This window comes from Pavona decussata, unplaced genomic scaffold (assembly GCF_977016875.1).
Source record: "Pavona decussata unplaced genomic scaffold, jaPavDecu1.1 SCAFFOLD_143, whole genome shotgun sequence".
NCBI lineage: Eukaryota > Metazoa > Cnidaria > Anthozoa > Scleractinia > Agariciidae > Pavona > Pavona decussata.
In genome coordinates this window covers 2030471-2045798 of record NW_028145556.1, presented here as the reverse complement: position 1 = coordinate 2045798, position 15328 = coordinate 2030471, and the positions used below count along the sequence as shown (strand labels likewise).

General features: G+C 37.6%; 1 protein-coding gene across 1 annotated transcript; it reads right to left on the bottom strand.

Annotated features, from left to right (window-relative positions):
* Positions 1-87: 87 nt before the first annotated feature.
* Positions 88-15328, bottom strand: LOC146466555 (uncharacterized). The gene is made up of 9 exons (XM_085127252.1): positions 15227-15328; positions 11261-11591; positions 9353-9473; positions 8782-8949; positions 7417-7466; positions 6447-6493; positions 4940-5043; positions 3683-3742; positions 88-3252 (listed from the first exon to the last, which is right to left on the bottom strand). The coding sequence occupies exons 2-9, from the start codon at positions 11576-11578 to the stop codon at positions 3155-3157; spliced, it is 966 nt and encodes a 321-aa protein (XP_084983378.1). The 5' UTR covers positions 11579-11591; positions 15227-15328; the 3' UTR covers positions 88-3154.

Genomic DNA, 15328 nt, shown 5'->3' with positions numbered 1-15328 from the left:
GGATCGTAGTCTTTCTTGTTCTATTAAAAGATTGTTTAGTTTTTTCTGGTCTCTCGAAGCTGTAAAACCAAAAACCAAAACGCCGCGTTGTACTTCTATCACATTACTTTATTACACAACTGAATCAAATTGAGCTCATTTGGCACAAGCATATAAACAAGGCTACAAGCTTGTAAAATACAATACCTGGGTGACATTATTTACATTATGAGGAGCAATCCACTCATGAAGTATCGCACGCGACAGTGAAAGACGTCCACGTTGTTTCGATCAGTTTCTCGATGTTTGTCGCTGTATTTTTCTTTAAGAATAACACGCGCGATGCTTAGTTTGCCTTTCTAAGAGAACTCCTCATGTTCTTAAATTATAAAGCATCGATAAAACTGCAATACTCCCTATTTTTTATGTTTAATTCAAGTAACTAACTTTCAGCGGTAGGATATAAAGAGAAGCTAGTTAAACCTCACCCTGCAATCTACGGTTACGCACGGCTTGACTAAAACACACACTGATCGAAAGCAATCACTTTTTTGAAATACCATTTTGCTTCTTATTCGGCCAGACCGATTAGATATAACAAAGTACCGCTTCTAAGGCTCCATCTGCCAATCACGTTTTCGTTCCCCTTGGAACAGGCTAAAGTAGTTGAGTACTTCCACCTGACAAATGTTATGTGTTTTCCCGCTTATTGAAAAGAGTGTTCATATTGAGTGTTTTGAGGAAGATTCTTCCGTCACTGTGCTAGCTTTGACTGAAATTATCAGTGGATTTTTTTTCCCGGAGCGTACCGAAACAGTTTTCTTCATTGGCAATTTTCCATGCTATATTCGGTAACTGGCATGCAGTTATTAGATAAGATTCTGATGGTACAGTGATGATAGCTTATGAAAACCAACTTTTTTCATGTAGCAAACCTATAAAAGAATTATGAAAGAATAGGACTTGTGTAATGCAACGACATATTCTCACTTTTGTTCTTTGAATTCCGGATGGTGGTTTACCCACGACGGAAACCTTGGGTTTGGGCTGCTTCGCGGACATATTTCTTAAACAAGGAGCAACCGATTTGGACGAATGACTTTCATTTTCATAACAGTATAGTAATGGCCTTTTTTTAGGAAAACTATATTTCATACGTTGTTTGCCTCCAGAAAGTCAGTGTATGTTTTAGCCCTCCGCATTTCAATAGCAGGGCAAAACGCAAACATAATACACTGCACACAAAACATGTCTAAGTCTCTACCAATCCCTTTTTTTAAGGGCTATGTCACGATAAGCACTTCAAAGTGCTTTCTTTAGCCCCCACGCTGCATACTACTTTTTACATTAAATTTTATGGCAACTTCAGCTATACTCTCTGAAATGCACTGCAGAGAAGCCCATAACATTAGCTATAAGCTATAAGTCTATACTAAAGTCTCCGACCACATGACTAGTTGAAATAATGCTACTCAGTATTAAGATCGCATGCATTAATATTTAATTGTCTTGTGTTAACAAAACTAACTGAAAGAATGATAACATACTACCTTAAGATATATCTTGATTTCACTTAGATCAAATGACGTAGAGTCATTCCCTCTTTTGAATCTAAGCTTGGACAATCAAGTAAATATATCTGCACACTGATTGCTATAGTATAGGCTGTTGAACACTATATAGTACCGCCACTTGCATGGTTTGGTATTATGTTAAATACTTGTGCATTTCTGTTTCAAAGCGGCGTCTTTAATGACGTATACGCCTATATTAATCAAGCCCCAGCCCTACTTTAAACCTTAGCCAGACCGGACTTGCTTTACTCCTCTGTGATCGGAGAGGAGAGGGAATCTTTCTCTCTATCAGTCAGTAATAAAGCTATAGGTTATGATAACAGCACTTAGTAACCTAAACACTTCCTTCGACACTGATCCGTTAGAGGACCTTAGTACTTTACATGACGTTGAATTACGGACCGTTCCTTTTAATAACGTGGGGTTGGTTGGTGGAAATGAGTTGTGAAGGAGAGTGGGGGGAGGGGGGGGGGGGGAGGGGGAGAGAATGCGAAAAAAGTGATGTAAGGTGACCCAGTGGTTATTGAAATAAGTGACAGTATCATGAAAAATGTCTATTTCATTTTAAGTCTAAGGCAGTGTTTTCGTTTCCTCTCTCTTCTTTTCTTTTCTTTTCTTTCTTTTTAGTCCTTGACATTCACGACAAACTGTTCCCGTGAACCTTAGGAAATTTCGCGGAGCTTGCGACTTTTACTGCTCATTTAAAAACTATCAACGTTCAAAGCCTGCCTTTTTTGGTTCAGGAAGATTCTGCTCCCCCACTCACCTCCCCTCCCCGTCTGAAAAGATTTCCTAAATTTACATAACTGTGCGGGAAAGGACACAACCGAGAAGACAAGTAGTACCGTCAACTAGTGATAAAAATGATTAAAACCTCTTTTGTCTAATTTACGGCTAGTATTCGCATGACCACTTTTTTTTTTTTTTTTTACCAAATATCTACCTTCTCTTGCTAAACTGAAACTACTGTCCATGTAAAATGTTAATGTGTCAGCCGTAAGGAGAACAATTACAAACTGATGTCTGCTTTTAGCTTAAATATAAATTTTGTGACTCAAAACTAACTTAGACGATTACATCACCTCAAGGAAAGGAATACTGTAGAGTATACAAGATTTTATTATATAGGCTTTCCCGCCTGTTGCTTTCTAGCCCGCGAGAAACTTGTTTATCCTCAAGCAATGCGAGAAAATGTCCAAGAAAGTAAAAACTCCGACATGACGTCTTGAACAGTTCCTACTCATGAAGCTTAATTTAAAACATTTTTGCTTTGTTTTTTGTTGTCAAAATCATAATTTGCTTCTTTCAAACGTACGTTGTAACGCAAGCGGTCCATCTTAGCGGTCCGTGTAGGAAAATTCGGACTGCTTAGGGAGCCAATTACAATGGTCGTTTTCAGCGCGGACCAGATCAACTATATAGTAACGAAAACGTAATAGATCCGCAATGACCCAAACCCCAACTGGTCTCCTTCCTTGAGGTATGAAACAATTTTAACTACGTATTAAAGATATTTTTTATTTAAGAGAATGATTACAGATCTTGGGAAACAATAAACGTTAAATATGTCAGTTAGCAGGACGATCCAAAGACTGATTCTGTTACTTGACGTACAGCATGCCGTCACTGTCACGATATATTCCCAGACTGTTTTCGGGGACACCGGAACACGGATAGCCATACAACGCTCGTTCTCCAGCTGTTTGGAATCAAGAAACACGGAAATGTAGCAAAGCTCGTTTACACATGCGACTTCTGCTGCAACTTTTGTCGCACTTTTCTATAATTTCTCTCGTGTGCATACAGACCCCTGCAATATCACAGCAATTCCGTGCTGAAATCACCAACAGTTTACACACGTGATTCAAAATTGCAAATTGTTTTTTTTTTTTAATTGAGTGCCTAAAAAGCATTTAAAACGCTACAAAAATTGCAGAAAAAAAATTGAAGTGTAAACGGGCCTTAGTAGTTATGATCGTAATGATGGTAATGATAATGATGATGATGACGATAATTGTCGTTCTTAACAATAAGTACTTTCACAAGCCTCAATGAATTTATAATGAAATTAAGACCCCAATTTCTGCAACTCAGTCGCAGAGAGCTCTTATATAAGATGAGTTACTTACGGTAGCGTGAAGAGTTCCACGCCTTGCCGTCACATTCGTAATTATCATGTCCATCAAAAACTGAAATTAAACACAAAATATTTAAGTCGATGAAAAGATCTGACAGAATTTGCAACAATATGGTTACGAAAATTGAACTGGTTGGTAATCTTTGTTAAAAAAAAACGACTTTTACTCTTTTCAAACCATGTGTAGCCTCGGCCAGAATTATCACAGGTTGTGAAGTAAAGCATTTTTTTTTTATAAAATAACATTTCAATGTCGCACTGCTGTGGCTGAGCGGGAAGTAAAGAGGACGAAAAAGTCGATAAATATCGAGACCTGGCCATGGAGATAAAGGCACTATGAAAAATGAAAAAGATGAAGATTGTTTCAGCTGTCATTGGGTGTCTGGGGATTAAACTAAAAAGACTTGAAGGAAACCTCAAGGAAATTGAAAGTAGAATGACTACTGCGTTAGGTCTGTTAGTGCATAGTTAATTAACTGACTGGTTATGAAACCTTGCCATGAAAACAATGGTGCTGCAATTTATGTTGGAAGCCGGAGCCGCGACCCAACACAATCCTTTGTTTTAACGTTCACACCACATTTGAATATCTTAACAAAAACGTTTCGATTGGTCAGTTGCTCCAACACATTCCAAATTCTATTGTTGTTTGTGCAGGGTCAAGGCCAAGAAGGCAAACAAAAACATACAACAAAGTCGTTTGTCAGGTTTCAAAACCATTGCCTCTAATCACCTATGGTTAGTGCAAAAGACAGTGCTCTTGGGAGGTGCGAGAATCCCTTCTCGAAACTTGGCTAAAATTCATCAAGCAATAGGCGAATCCTTGTTTACACTTTTTGTCTCATTAACATATGCCTATCACTATCTGATGACGCAAATAAAATAAAAACTCTGAATATTGAATGGGCATAACAGTTTCAGTTTCCTCTGAAAATTTGAGCCCAATACATCGAATGCTTTCGCAGAAATTCTCTTCTAAAAACTCAAAATCTTACAGATCGAGAATGTATGGCTCATTAACTTTTTTGTCACCCAGCAATTTCGCAGTTTTTGATGGCTGACATTTCCTTCAATATTGCTTGCAAAGAGCTGAAAATTACACAAATTGCTCAACTAAATCAGCTCTTTCAACTTTTGCATTTAGTTCATATATACGGCCACGGCTTCTATGAGTTAAGTCGTATGCTAATGAGGAAAAATGTAAACAATTACGTCAGCAAGAACTCGCCTATAGAGCCCTCAGTTTTACCTCTGTAACATCCTCCTCTATGAATTTGATATCCTTTGTCTAAACCATTGCAGTTGCTTTCCCACTGATATGGATAATAGTGAGAAATGATGAGGCTAGGACAACTGAAAACGAGTAAATGATTGGTTAGTTGAACGTATGAGTGAATCAGTAAGGCAAGGCTGAAGTGATTGATAATTTTACAACAACGTTCAAAATTCCCGCGAGCTGATTGGCTCGAAACTATTCTCTAAAAGAGTACTGAAAATAAGAATGACGTCAGTTGTGATGCGCGCGCTTTCTCAATGGAAAATAAAGCCAATTCCTCTAGTTCTTTTCCCGTGATATTGTAGAAAACAAATCGACGGCAATTTTCGCTGATCTATACTCTTTCATTAAAAACTGGATCATTGTAGAATGCAATTCCAGTGATTTGATTGGTTTAGCGGTCATGGTATATGAGCCATTATTATATGGCTGAGGCTGCGCCGATATAACGCGTGCTCTGGTTGGCTAAGAGTGAGATCAGAGCAGGGCATTACCCACCCGTAATACCCACGGGCCGATTACGAACTATTGCAAACTAGGGTTAAGCTTGAATTGAATTTTTCTTATAAAAAAAGCGATATAATAAACAACTTTATAACCTCGACCTTTTGGTCGTTACGGAAAAATCTCAAACCTCAGAATAGCCCTATTGACCTCGCTATCGCTCGGTCAATACGGCAAGGCCTCAGTTTGATATTTTCCCGTAACGACCTCAGTCTCGCTCTCGGTTATTAAGTAGTTATTTATACCATGCCGAGAAATAGCGACCATTAAATTGCCTTCTCGTTGTTTTTGCAAGGAAAAATCACGGAAGTCTAGAAGTATTTCTTGGTTGATTTTAATAACACAATTATTCCACTCGCCCTTGTAAGAGTACTAGTATAGACCATAGAAAACTGCCGTCGATTTGTTAAATGGAATGGTGAGTTCAAATCTAATGCTGTTGATGAATGATGTCCTCGAACTTGGCGTCGCCCTTCGATAATCGTTTTACCCACGATCTGTTGCATCTGAACCGATCCAGTTAAGTTAATATGACCGGCACGTACGATTAGGAAGATATATAACGTGCGTATGCTATCAGTCCTTAGCAAGTCCAGACAGATTTGAAGCTCCTAGAATCCACAAGCAAAGCGAGTGTAAACTTTTTTAAAATCTCTATACACCAAATCGAAATACACCAATGGATTACACCAAGGCGGAATCACTCTACTTCAGGCTACTTGTTCCCAAAGCCTTAAAAATGATAACCAGACCATAACTAGGAACAATTTTTGGACTTTATTTCCAAATTAGGTATGTACAGCAATACACTCAAAACCATCTATAATACAAGAACCAAACCAAAATAATCATGTGCTCACATCCGGGTTTTTACTTAATGTTTGTTTCATTTAAACATCACTGAAATGTCACAATTGTCTATTTGCGGCTGTAACACTACTGTTAACTGTTTAGAAGAAGAAACCAATGGACTTACGTTTCACTGGCGCATGAGGAATTGAAATGTTGTGGTCCTCTCGGAATCTTGAATATATGAACAAAACAACGATAAGACATCCAGAAATGGTGTTTTAACTGTGACGGTGCGTCCTAATGAAGACTGTGGTATTTTTGCGCAGTTTATGACCATGCGGGAAAAGCAGATCGTAGACATTAGCAAGTAGTATTGAAGTTTAAAAAAGAAAATCGGGGATAACAACAAATTTTTCAGAGATAATTAAGTAAGAATGATTCAAAGAAGCTTTAAAATATACACATAACAATGTGGCATTTTATCCAATAATTTGTCTATGCATGAAAAATGCGGGGCCACCCCCAATTTTTGTTTTAGATTTAAACAACACTTGCTAAGATCTGCTTTTCCTACATAGTCATATTCCACGCAAAAAAAACTTTAAACTGAACGTATCGCAGTAGCAAAAGCAAGCACGATCTAGGATTCTCATGCAGCCGAACCTGTATTTAGAGGTCACCCTTGGGGAATGGCTAAGTGACCGCTTAATACCGGGTTACACAGAATGCACGTCCAACACAATAAAAACGACATTTTAAATAACATTTGCACAAAAGCGGTCACAAACTCCTTTGCTTGGTTATGAAACTGCAGCGATAAAATGGTATGACAAAGGAGGACATGGTATAGAAACGGACTAATGAACGGCAACATCCTACAGTCACTATTGCAGGTCGTCGGTAGAAATTCAGTTGCCTGGCAAACTTTATGTCACCACATATAAATCTTTCTCAAATTGACCGTTTAAAACAGGTCAAGACAATAGAAACAGCTGGTAGGGAATTACTTAAGGGTTACCGGGATCGTTTATAGAGGTCGAAATTAAAGTAATTTTCACGTACTTTTCGGGACTTTGACAACTGACCGCTTAATCTGTTAATAGAGGGTGACCGCTTAAATACTGGTTTGACTATAGTATGTTAATTTTTCGTACCTGATAAAATATCGTGTTGTTATACTTCAGCACATCTACTCGAAATGTCCCTGTTAATGGTATGCAATTAACATTGAAGGTTAGCTTAAGTTGCAAAATCTTATGTTTTTTTTTTTTCGAGTGAAATAAACGTTATAACATAGCATCTGTAAAACGAGCGTTCTGATTAGCTGAACTACGCGTTATCCATTTGCCCGTGGTTTGCACACTGACGGGAGCTTCCTTTCAGCTCGCTTGATTCCATCGAGATTTATTAGAGTCTTTTAGCAAGTACTCTGTCTCAGAAAGTTCAGCTTAGATATTAAATAACATGGGCAAATTTGTCTTCAATTGTGACGCAAAGAAGTCGAAATCATCGGCTCATTCGAGATCTTAATTCTCGGAGAATCTGTCAACATTATTGAAACCAATCGTCACAAGGCAAGTGAACAAGACTCGAATACGTTTATCAGTGATTCTTCTGTGCGTTGACTATTTTCGAGGAATTTTAAATGTCCTAAAGGTTATTTCATACATCTAACTGCAGACTGTTTTATTTTTGGGTTAAAAAATTTCTTATAGAGAATACGCACGTCGTAAGATTATTTATTCTGTCTAAAAGACCATTTTCGCTGAATTTCTGTCGCCTCCCATATTCTTTTGTAAAGGTTTGGCTCTGAGATTTTTAGGATGAGAAACGTATACTCTGTAAGGAGAATTGAGCTAGTAATTGCAGAAATAAATCCAATAATTTTGTGTCAGATTTTGCCAGCATATAAGCTATAAGTACTTAAAGTCGGTTGAACGAGTGAATGACCCCTGTATCTTAAGAAAAACCACAGCTGTGAAACCATCAAGTTATGGATGCACTTGGGAGGTTTGCTAAGCAGCCAAGAAGTTAGAATTGCTCTCGGCTACGCCTCAATCATCTTTTACGCTTCTTTCGTGCTTAGCAACCTCCCGCGTACATCCAGAACTCCATAATCGCCCGTTCCGAACTTCAAAAAAGGACTGGGCCCTAGTTTACACATCGTTCAAATAGGCCATTTCCGAGTTGCTGTGAACCTCATTATGAAGGCGAGGCTAAGTGCAAAGTTTTTTCATAGCAAAAACTTTGTTATTCTGAGATGGCATCCTCCAAATCCACACGAAGCCTCTATTTTTTCCGACATTTGAAAGCCTTCTACATTGTTGCAATCAATTCAACGACAGAACCTCACACTTGGTAAACTGAGTAATTTTAATGTGATCTTTCTTGTGATGGACAAGCTTAAAACTTAATTCGCTCCCAGTCTCCATTTCATCTTCGGAACGGGCAATTGCAAGCTGCACTTTGACCATTTCTTAAGTGAGACATGCTGTAATCATTTTCAATTATTTGCTTACCCTCATCCATTGCCAGTTTGTGTATGTCTGTGTCACTTAACTTCCGAGCTTTGATGACTGATTCATAAGCAGGAACACAGAGCACTGAGTTGAGGCAGTTGTCTGAATTTCTTTGAAGATGAGATATGTTTTTGGAGCTTATGCTCACCACCAATGTCCAGCCCCCACCTGAATAAAATTGACAAATTTCAGTTGAGAAAACAAAAGACTCTGGGAAAATATAGTGATAAGAAGAGAATACCCATAAATAGACTTGCTTACAAGTCGAGCTTTGAGAGCGTGAAGCGCGATCGTAAGAGCTCGAGCGAGCGAGCACGACTGAGAAGCGAGCGAGCGACTTTGAGAAAGTCTAACCCATAAATTAAGCGACAGTCAGCCTTTGTACATGTATACAACATTTCTAAATCAAGTATAAATATTTTCATTCAAAATCCTTATGAAATCCTTGCAAAAATTTAGGAATGATAACTTTTCAGTGAAAAAAATTATGTTGCTGACTACTTTCACAAAATCAACTGAAATTGTTTTCTTAATCATTGGCTTAATAAGTGGCTTAAGTCTATTTACATACCATGGTTTTCCATATCACAATATACTTGTGCATCGTTGTTGCCAATCTTTACCCAATAATAACCACTTTTGGACCTAGGGAAATTCCGGAGTATTTCCATACAAGATTTAAATCCATTTACCTGAAGAAATAATAGCAAAACAAAATTAGCGTAAGCGGATAAGCTTCGTGATTTAATTTATTCCATCCAACTTAGCTTATCCTATCCTATCCTATCCTATCCTATCCTATCCTATCCTATCCTATCCTATCCTGTCCTATCTTCAAGTTTAAAATTTCTATTGGTTAGTCCAAAGTCAAAGAAAATATTATTTGTTACATCACCAACAATCCGATTAGATCAAAGTCAGGAAAACTAGACTGAGTGAATAGGACCATGGTTTCCATAGTTACATCATAGGTTGCTAAACAACCGATAAAGCAATGACAGATATTACGTGTTGCCTCTCTGCCAAGATAAACTGAACACGGTATGTTTACTTTTTACAAGAAAAAATCACACTTATGTCCAGGATCGACCTTGTTAGCAAGAATTTGCTAGCAAATTATTTTCGCAATTGTCGCAAAGAAAACGGCTTTTAGAAGAGTATAGAAGAAATAGCAAAAATCGCAAAAGCAACAAGACATTTCCTTGCCAAGAGAAAAGACTGAGTAACAAATATCGCAAAAATCGCAAGAATAACAAAAGTAAAAAGATTCAAGATGAAGGCAAGAAGGGCCCCGAAATGTCCGCAAATATCGCAAAAGTAACAAAGATTTTTCTTGCTAGCAAAAACCATTCATTACAAATATCGCAAAAATCGCAAGAATAACTATTGTAACAAGATTCAACACTTAGATGAAGTTCAAGGTAAGGAGGGCCCCGGAATGTCTGCAAATATCGCAAATATCGCAAAAGTAACAAGGATTTTTCTTGCTAACAAAAACCATTCACTACAAATATCGCAAAAATCGCAAGAATAACAAATGTAACAAGATTCAACACTTAGAAGAAGTTCAAGGCAAGGAGGGCCCCGAAATGCCCGCAAATATCGCAAATATCGCAAAAGTAACAAGGATTTTCCTTGCTAGCTAAAAGCGTTCATTACAAATATCGCAAAAATCGCAAGAATAACAAATGTAACAAGATTCAAGACTTAAGATAAGATGAAGGCACGAAAGGCCCCGAAATGTCCGCAAATATCGCAAATATCGCAAAAGTAACAAGGATTTTTCTTGCTAGCAAAAACCATTCACTACAAATGTCGCAAAAATCGCAAGAATAACAAATGTAACAAGATTCAACACTTAGAAGAAGTTCAAGGCAAGGAGGGCCCCGAAATGCCCGCAAATATCTCAAATGTCGCAAAAGGAACAAGGAAAATCCTTGTTACTTTTGCGATATTTGCGATATTTGCGGGCACTTCGGGGCCCTCCTTGCCTTGAACTTCTTCTAAGTGTTGAATCTTGTTACATTTGTTATTCTTGCGATTTTTGCGATATTTGTAGTAAATGGTTTTTGCTAGCAAGAAAAATCCTTGTTACTTTTGCGATATTTGCGATATTTGCGGGCATTTCGGGGCCCTCCTTGCCTTGAACTTCTTCTAAGTGTTGAATCTTGTTACATTTGTTATTCTTGTGATTTTTGCGATATTTGTAGTGAATGGTTTTTGCTAGCAAGAAAAATCCCTGTTACTTTTGCGATATTTGCGGACATTTCGGGGCCTTTCGTGCCTTCATCTTTGTAATGAACGGTTTTAGCTAGCAAGGAAAATCCTTGTTACTTTTGCGAAAATAGTTTGCTAGCAAATTCTTGCTAACAAGGTCGATCCTGGACATATCTCGAAAAAATAGTCTGTCACCGAATAAAATTAACCTCCCTTTTTTATTAGTAGTACTGTCAAAACAATCAAGAGTGATATTATTGACCTTTTTGTGCCTTACGGAAGTGTCCATGTAAACAATCCCATGTTTCGGCCCATAATCCTGTGGGTGAGTAAATCTGTCAGCATCGTTTAAGTCACATGACTTGTCATTCACCCTGAGGTTCAAACTCTTACACCGGGACTCGTCTGCACACATCATTACACACTCGTTAAGGCCGGATGTGGCCCTCGTAGAAATCACGTGGTTAGCCAAGTGATGACCGTACACTGAGACTGATTGCACTTGACATTGTTCCAAGGCGTGAGGCAGCTTTGCAGAGTTTATGATGATGAGAATACCAACAAAATACTCCAGCAGCATGGTATCAGTTTTCCTGGAAAAAACGTTTATATAGATGGTTCTTTACTTTCATTTGTAATTTCAGTGGTTAAACAGGAGGTATGTTCAAATAACAACAACAGATGGGAAATGAAAATGCTTTTTGGATTCGAATCGACTGGAAACTGACGGGTCAGATGACACAAAGAACCGTAACGATTCCATCAAGTGCCCTTCTTCCAATACGGGTGTCCTTTCTAAAAAGCACTCCGCGAGGGGAAAGCTATATAAGATCCTACGCAGGGATTGCAGTTATCTCGAACGCTCGGGTTTTCCCGTTGCCCGTTCACTCAGCATGGGAAGTTTAGTCCACAAACAAGCTTTTCTTCGATTTTCCTGTTGTTTTGTTCGAAAACGCTCACCAACACTTTTGGAAAACTCTCAACATTTGCGTAAAGAAAAGGAAAAGATTGTTAAATCATTTTGTTGCAGTGTAAGTTTTGTCATTCTTGCTAAAACTAATGCGCCGTTGAATCGGTGAGTTGCTATGTACAATTAGTTCCCAGGTCTCTCCTCTTCCCGTCCCCTGAGAGAGACCCTAGGAACAAGGTTGGGACCTCATTACGATTTAATTTTGTAAAACTTCATCTAACCTTGTACCTGTTCATCTGTGTCTCAAGGGGAGCACTAAATTAACTTGTAATGACTGTTTAAATCGTGTGAACGTGCAACAAGTCTTGTTGCACGTGATATTAAGAATGCGTGTGAAGTCTCACGTGCAACGAGACTTCACACGCACACAGGAAAAAAATTTTTTCAAGTTTTAATCCATTTCCATCCCAGCCATCCACAGCCAAACATAATTGATACTAGGTTCTGTGCATTAGTAGGGTTATTGTTAACAAAACTGAACCATTATTTTAACGATTCCATCGTTTCAAATATGTTTTTCTGGCTATTCAAAATAGGTGACATTGCCCCTTTAATCTTGCGATCCGAAAGATGCCAGTCAGTGCACTGTTGTATCCGGCGTGAAATCATTCGCAACCTAATAACATTGTCTATGACACAAGATATGTCACCCAACGGCCTGTCACAAAACTTCATAAAATATTTAAACGAATAATGCAAAAACCTGCTGTGAAAAGGAATGGCGCAGCTTTTAGTTTATTATGGACGGCTGAAGGTCAACAATAGGTTTGTAGTTGGGATGCGAGAATCGCAAGGCGAACAGAGTGGGATACGGGGTTCTAATTTTTACTTGACTTCATAAATTGACCAGCACAAACTGGTACAAATGAATCCCTTGTGCGTATAGCAAAGGCTCTATTCCCTGTCAAAAGGCTAACGGTGTTTTCGATATTATAACAGAATAAACATTCACTAAAGAAAAGGTTACGATAGTTTGTAGTTACTAATCTGCTACCCATTGCATAAAGGCAAGCCTTTAAAGTGATTTTTATCTTAAATTAATAATTAACACACAGGAACTTCTTTTAAGAAGCAAAAAGATGGGCTCTCACATGAAGCTGACAGTCTTCACTCAGACTACTGGGTTGTTGTTTTGTATACCTTATACATGTGATGCAGTTCTTTATCAAAACTAACAAAGATTCTATGTTTAAGCCGAAAAATAAAATTATAATAGTATAAACATTAAACGAAGGCTTTAGAACGTTAGAACGTTTGGTAAACATTGTTAATTAAGAAAACCGCAAATTTAAATAGTGGCGGTCCGAAATTTAAATTTGCCGTTTTCTTAATTAACAATATTCAATAGTGAGAAGAAGGCCGGGCAGGTGAAAATACTAACAATAAAAAATAAAATTAAATAATAAACTAAATAAAATGGTATCCAAGATTTTTTTCTGTAAGGTGTGTTAGTGAGATTTTTTTCAGAGATGGTTAAGATGATCTAGTACCGCCTGGGATGTTTCTCCAAGGATAAATTAAAAGAAACCCAGTAGTTTGAGTGTCAGCTGTCTATTCTGAACAAAGAGGCTACGTGACTGTTTTTACATCTGCTATAACGGAGCTTTTTGGAGCCTTTGTATAACTTGTTTTATTAAAAAATGGATCATTGTATAATGCAGTTCAAGGGTTTTTAACTGGCTTAGCGGCTGTGGTATATACCAAGTCCGAGATATAGCGACCATTAAACAGTCTTCTGGTTGTTTTAGCAAAACGAAATAAGCAATATCTAGCAATATTTATTGATGCTTTTAATAAAACAATTATTCCACTCTCGTTAGCTTAAATTTTTAGCGCTAGCTGTGAGCATAGCACACTTAATGCGGCAGATCAAAGTAAACAACAGTCTCCATCTTAAGGGGACAATGTCCCGCTATTTTTAGTAACACATTGAAAATCGAAAAGACGCTATTCCGTTGATAGCAGCCAAGATATAATGCCAAAATTCCATTAAAAGACTATCAAAATGTAAAGAAACGATCCACAGATCTTTTTACAGGCAGAGGGCGAAGATTAAGAGAGGTTTAAATTTGAAAACGTCGGGCGGACGTATTCAAATTTCGCTGTCGTAACGCACTAAATATCGCAGGTTGTACTATATTTTGGTTCAACCTTTCCTCTTAGAATGACTATTAATATTTCTTTAAATTACTGATTTAGAAATTAATTAACACAGTGTTCAAAGTTTAAATTTAGTTCATTTTGGCCAAAAATCATGATACCTCCCATGATACTGCGCCTTTAAGTTTAATTTTCTCCTAAACTTTTATTCCATTTTATGTTATGCATCTTCATACATTTTTTCCGTCTTCTACAAAACAAGAACGTCAAATAAAATGACCAGATCGAACGTTTTATGGAGCACGGGAGCACACGGCGGTGAAATTTTCCAATAGAAAGAGATTCACATTGTCCCCGCTATATCAATCGTGTATATGCATTTTTAATAATGCCACATATTCTTGACTCTAGAGGCGCGATAAGTTAAATTCTTCAAAGAGCCAAAAGTCAGACTATTAAGGTTGTTTTCACTCGAAGACCGAGTTACGGACTAAAATACTGAAACAATTTAAAAATGGGACGTATAAACGAAAATGCTGGAAAATTTAAACCGTCACCTGTCGCTGTCTTTTTCAGTTAACTGTTCCGCAATGTTAAAGCAATATTAAAATTAATCATTTTGCGAAATAAGCTAATTTAATAGCCGACTGGAGCTTTGCCAACATCCAACGGAAAAGCCCAAGAACTAAATTTTACAACTATGCAACTACATGCTAAGTCTTTTTTCCCTCTTTAAATTTTGTGGGAGTTCTCTCTTGATTAAAATCGAGTTTCAAAAGCTGAATTCGCTTAACACACGACTACTGAATGGTTCACTTGGAATAATAACGAGTATATGCACTTAGACAAATGATCTGTGATAACTAGGCGTGAATCGATCAGTACAAGATGGATTTCCAAATAATCTCGGACGAATTTAAAGTAGAATTCAAACACGATGAGGATTAGAGGCAATGGTGTATTAATAACATTAACCTTCAAATCATAAGATCAGTTCTTGTTGCTTATCGAAACCCCCATCCGTTTGCATGCGAGGTTAGGATTCTAATACTTTTTAAATGAATGGTCTGTCTATAAATTAAAGAGAAAATGGCATATAATTCATTAAGAGGAAACTAGGTAGCAAACGTACAAAAATAAGCAAAAAATATAACCAACCTGTGCACACCAACGCGTCCTTTCAAACAATCCTTTGGTTACGAGAAGCCGCAGAAGATCCACACAGCACAAAGGCCACCGACAAATGACGTCAAATATTTC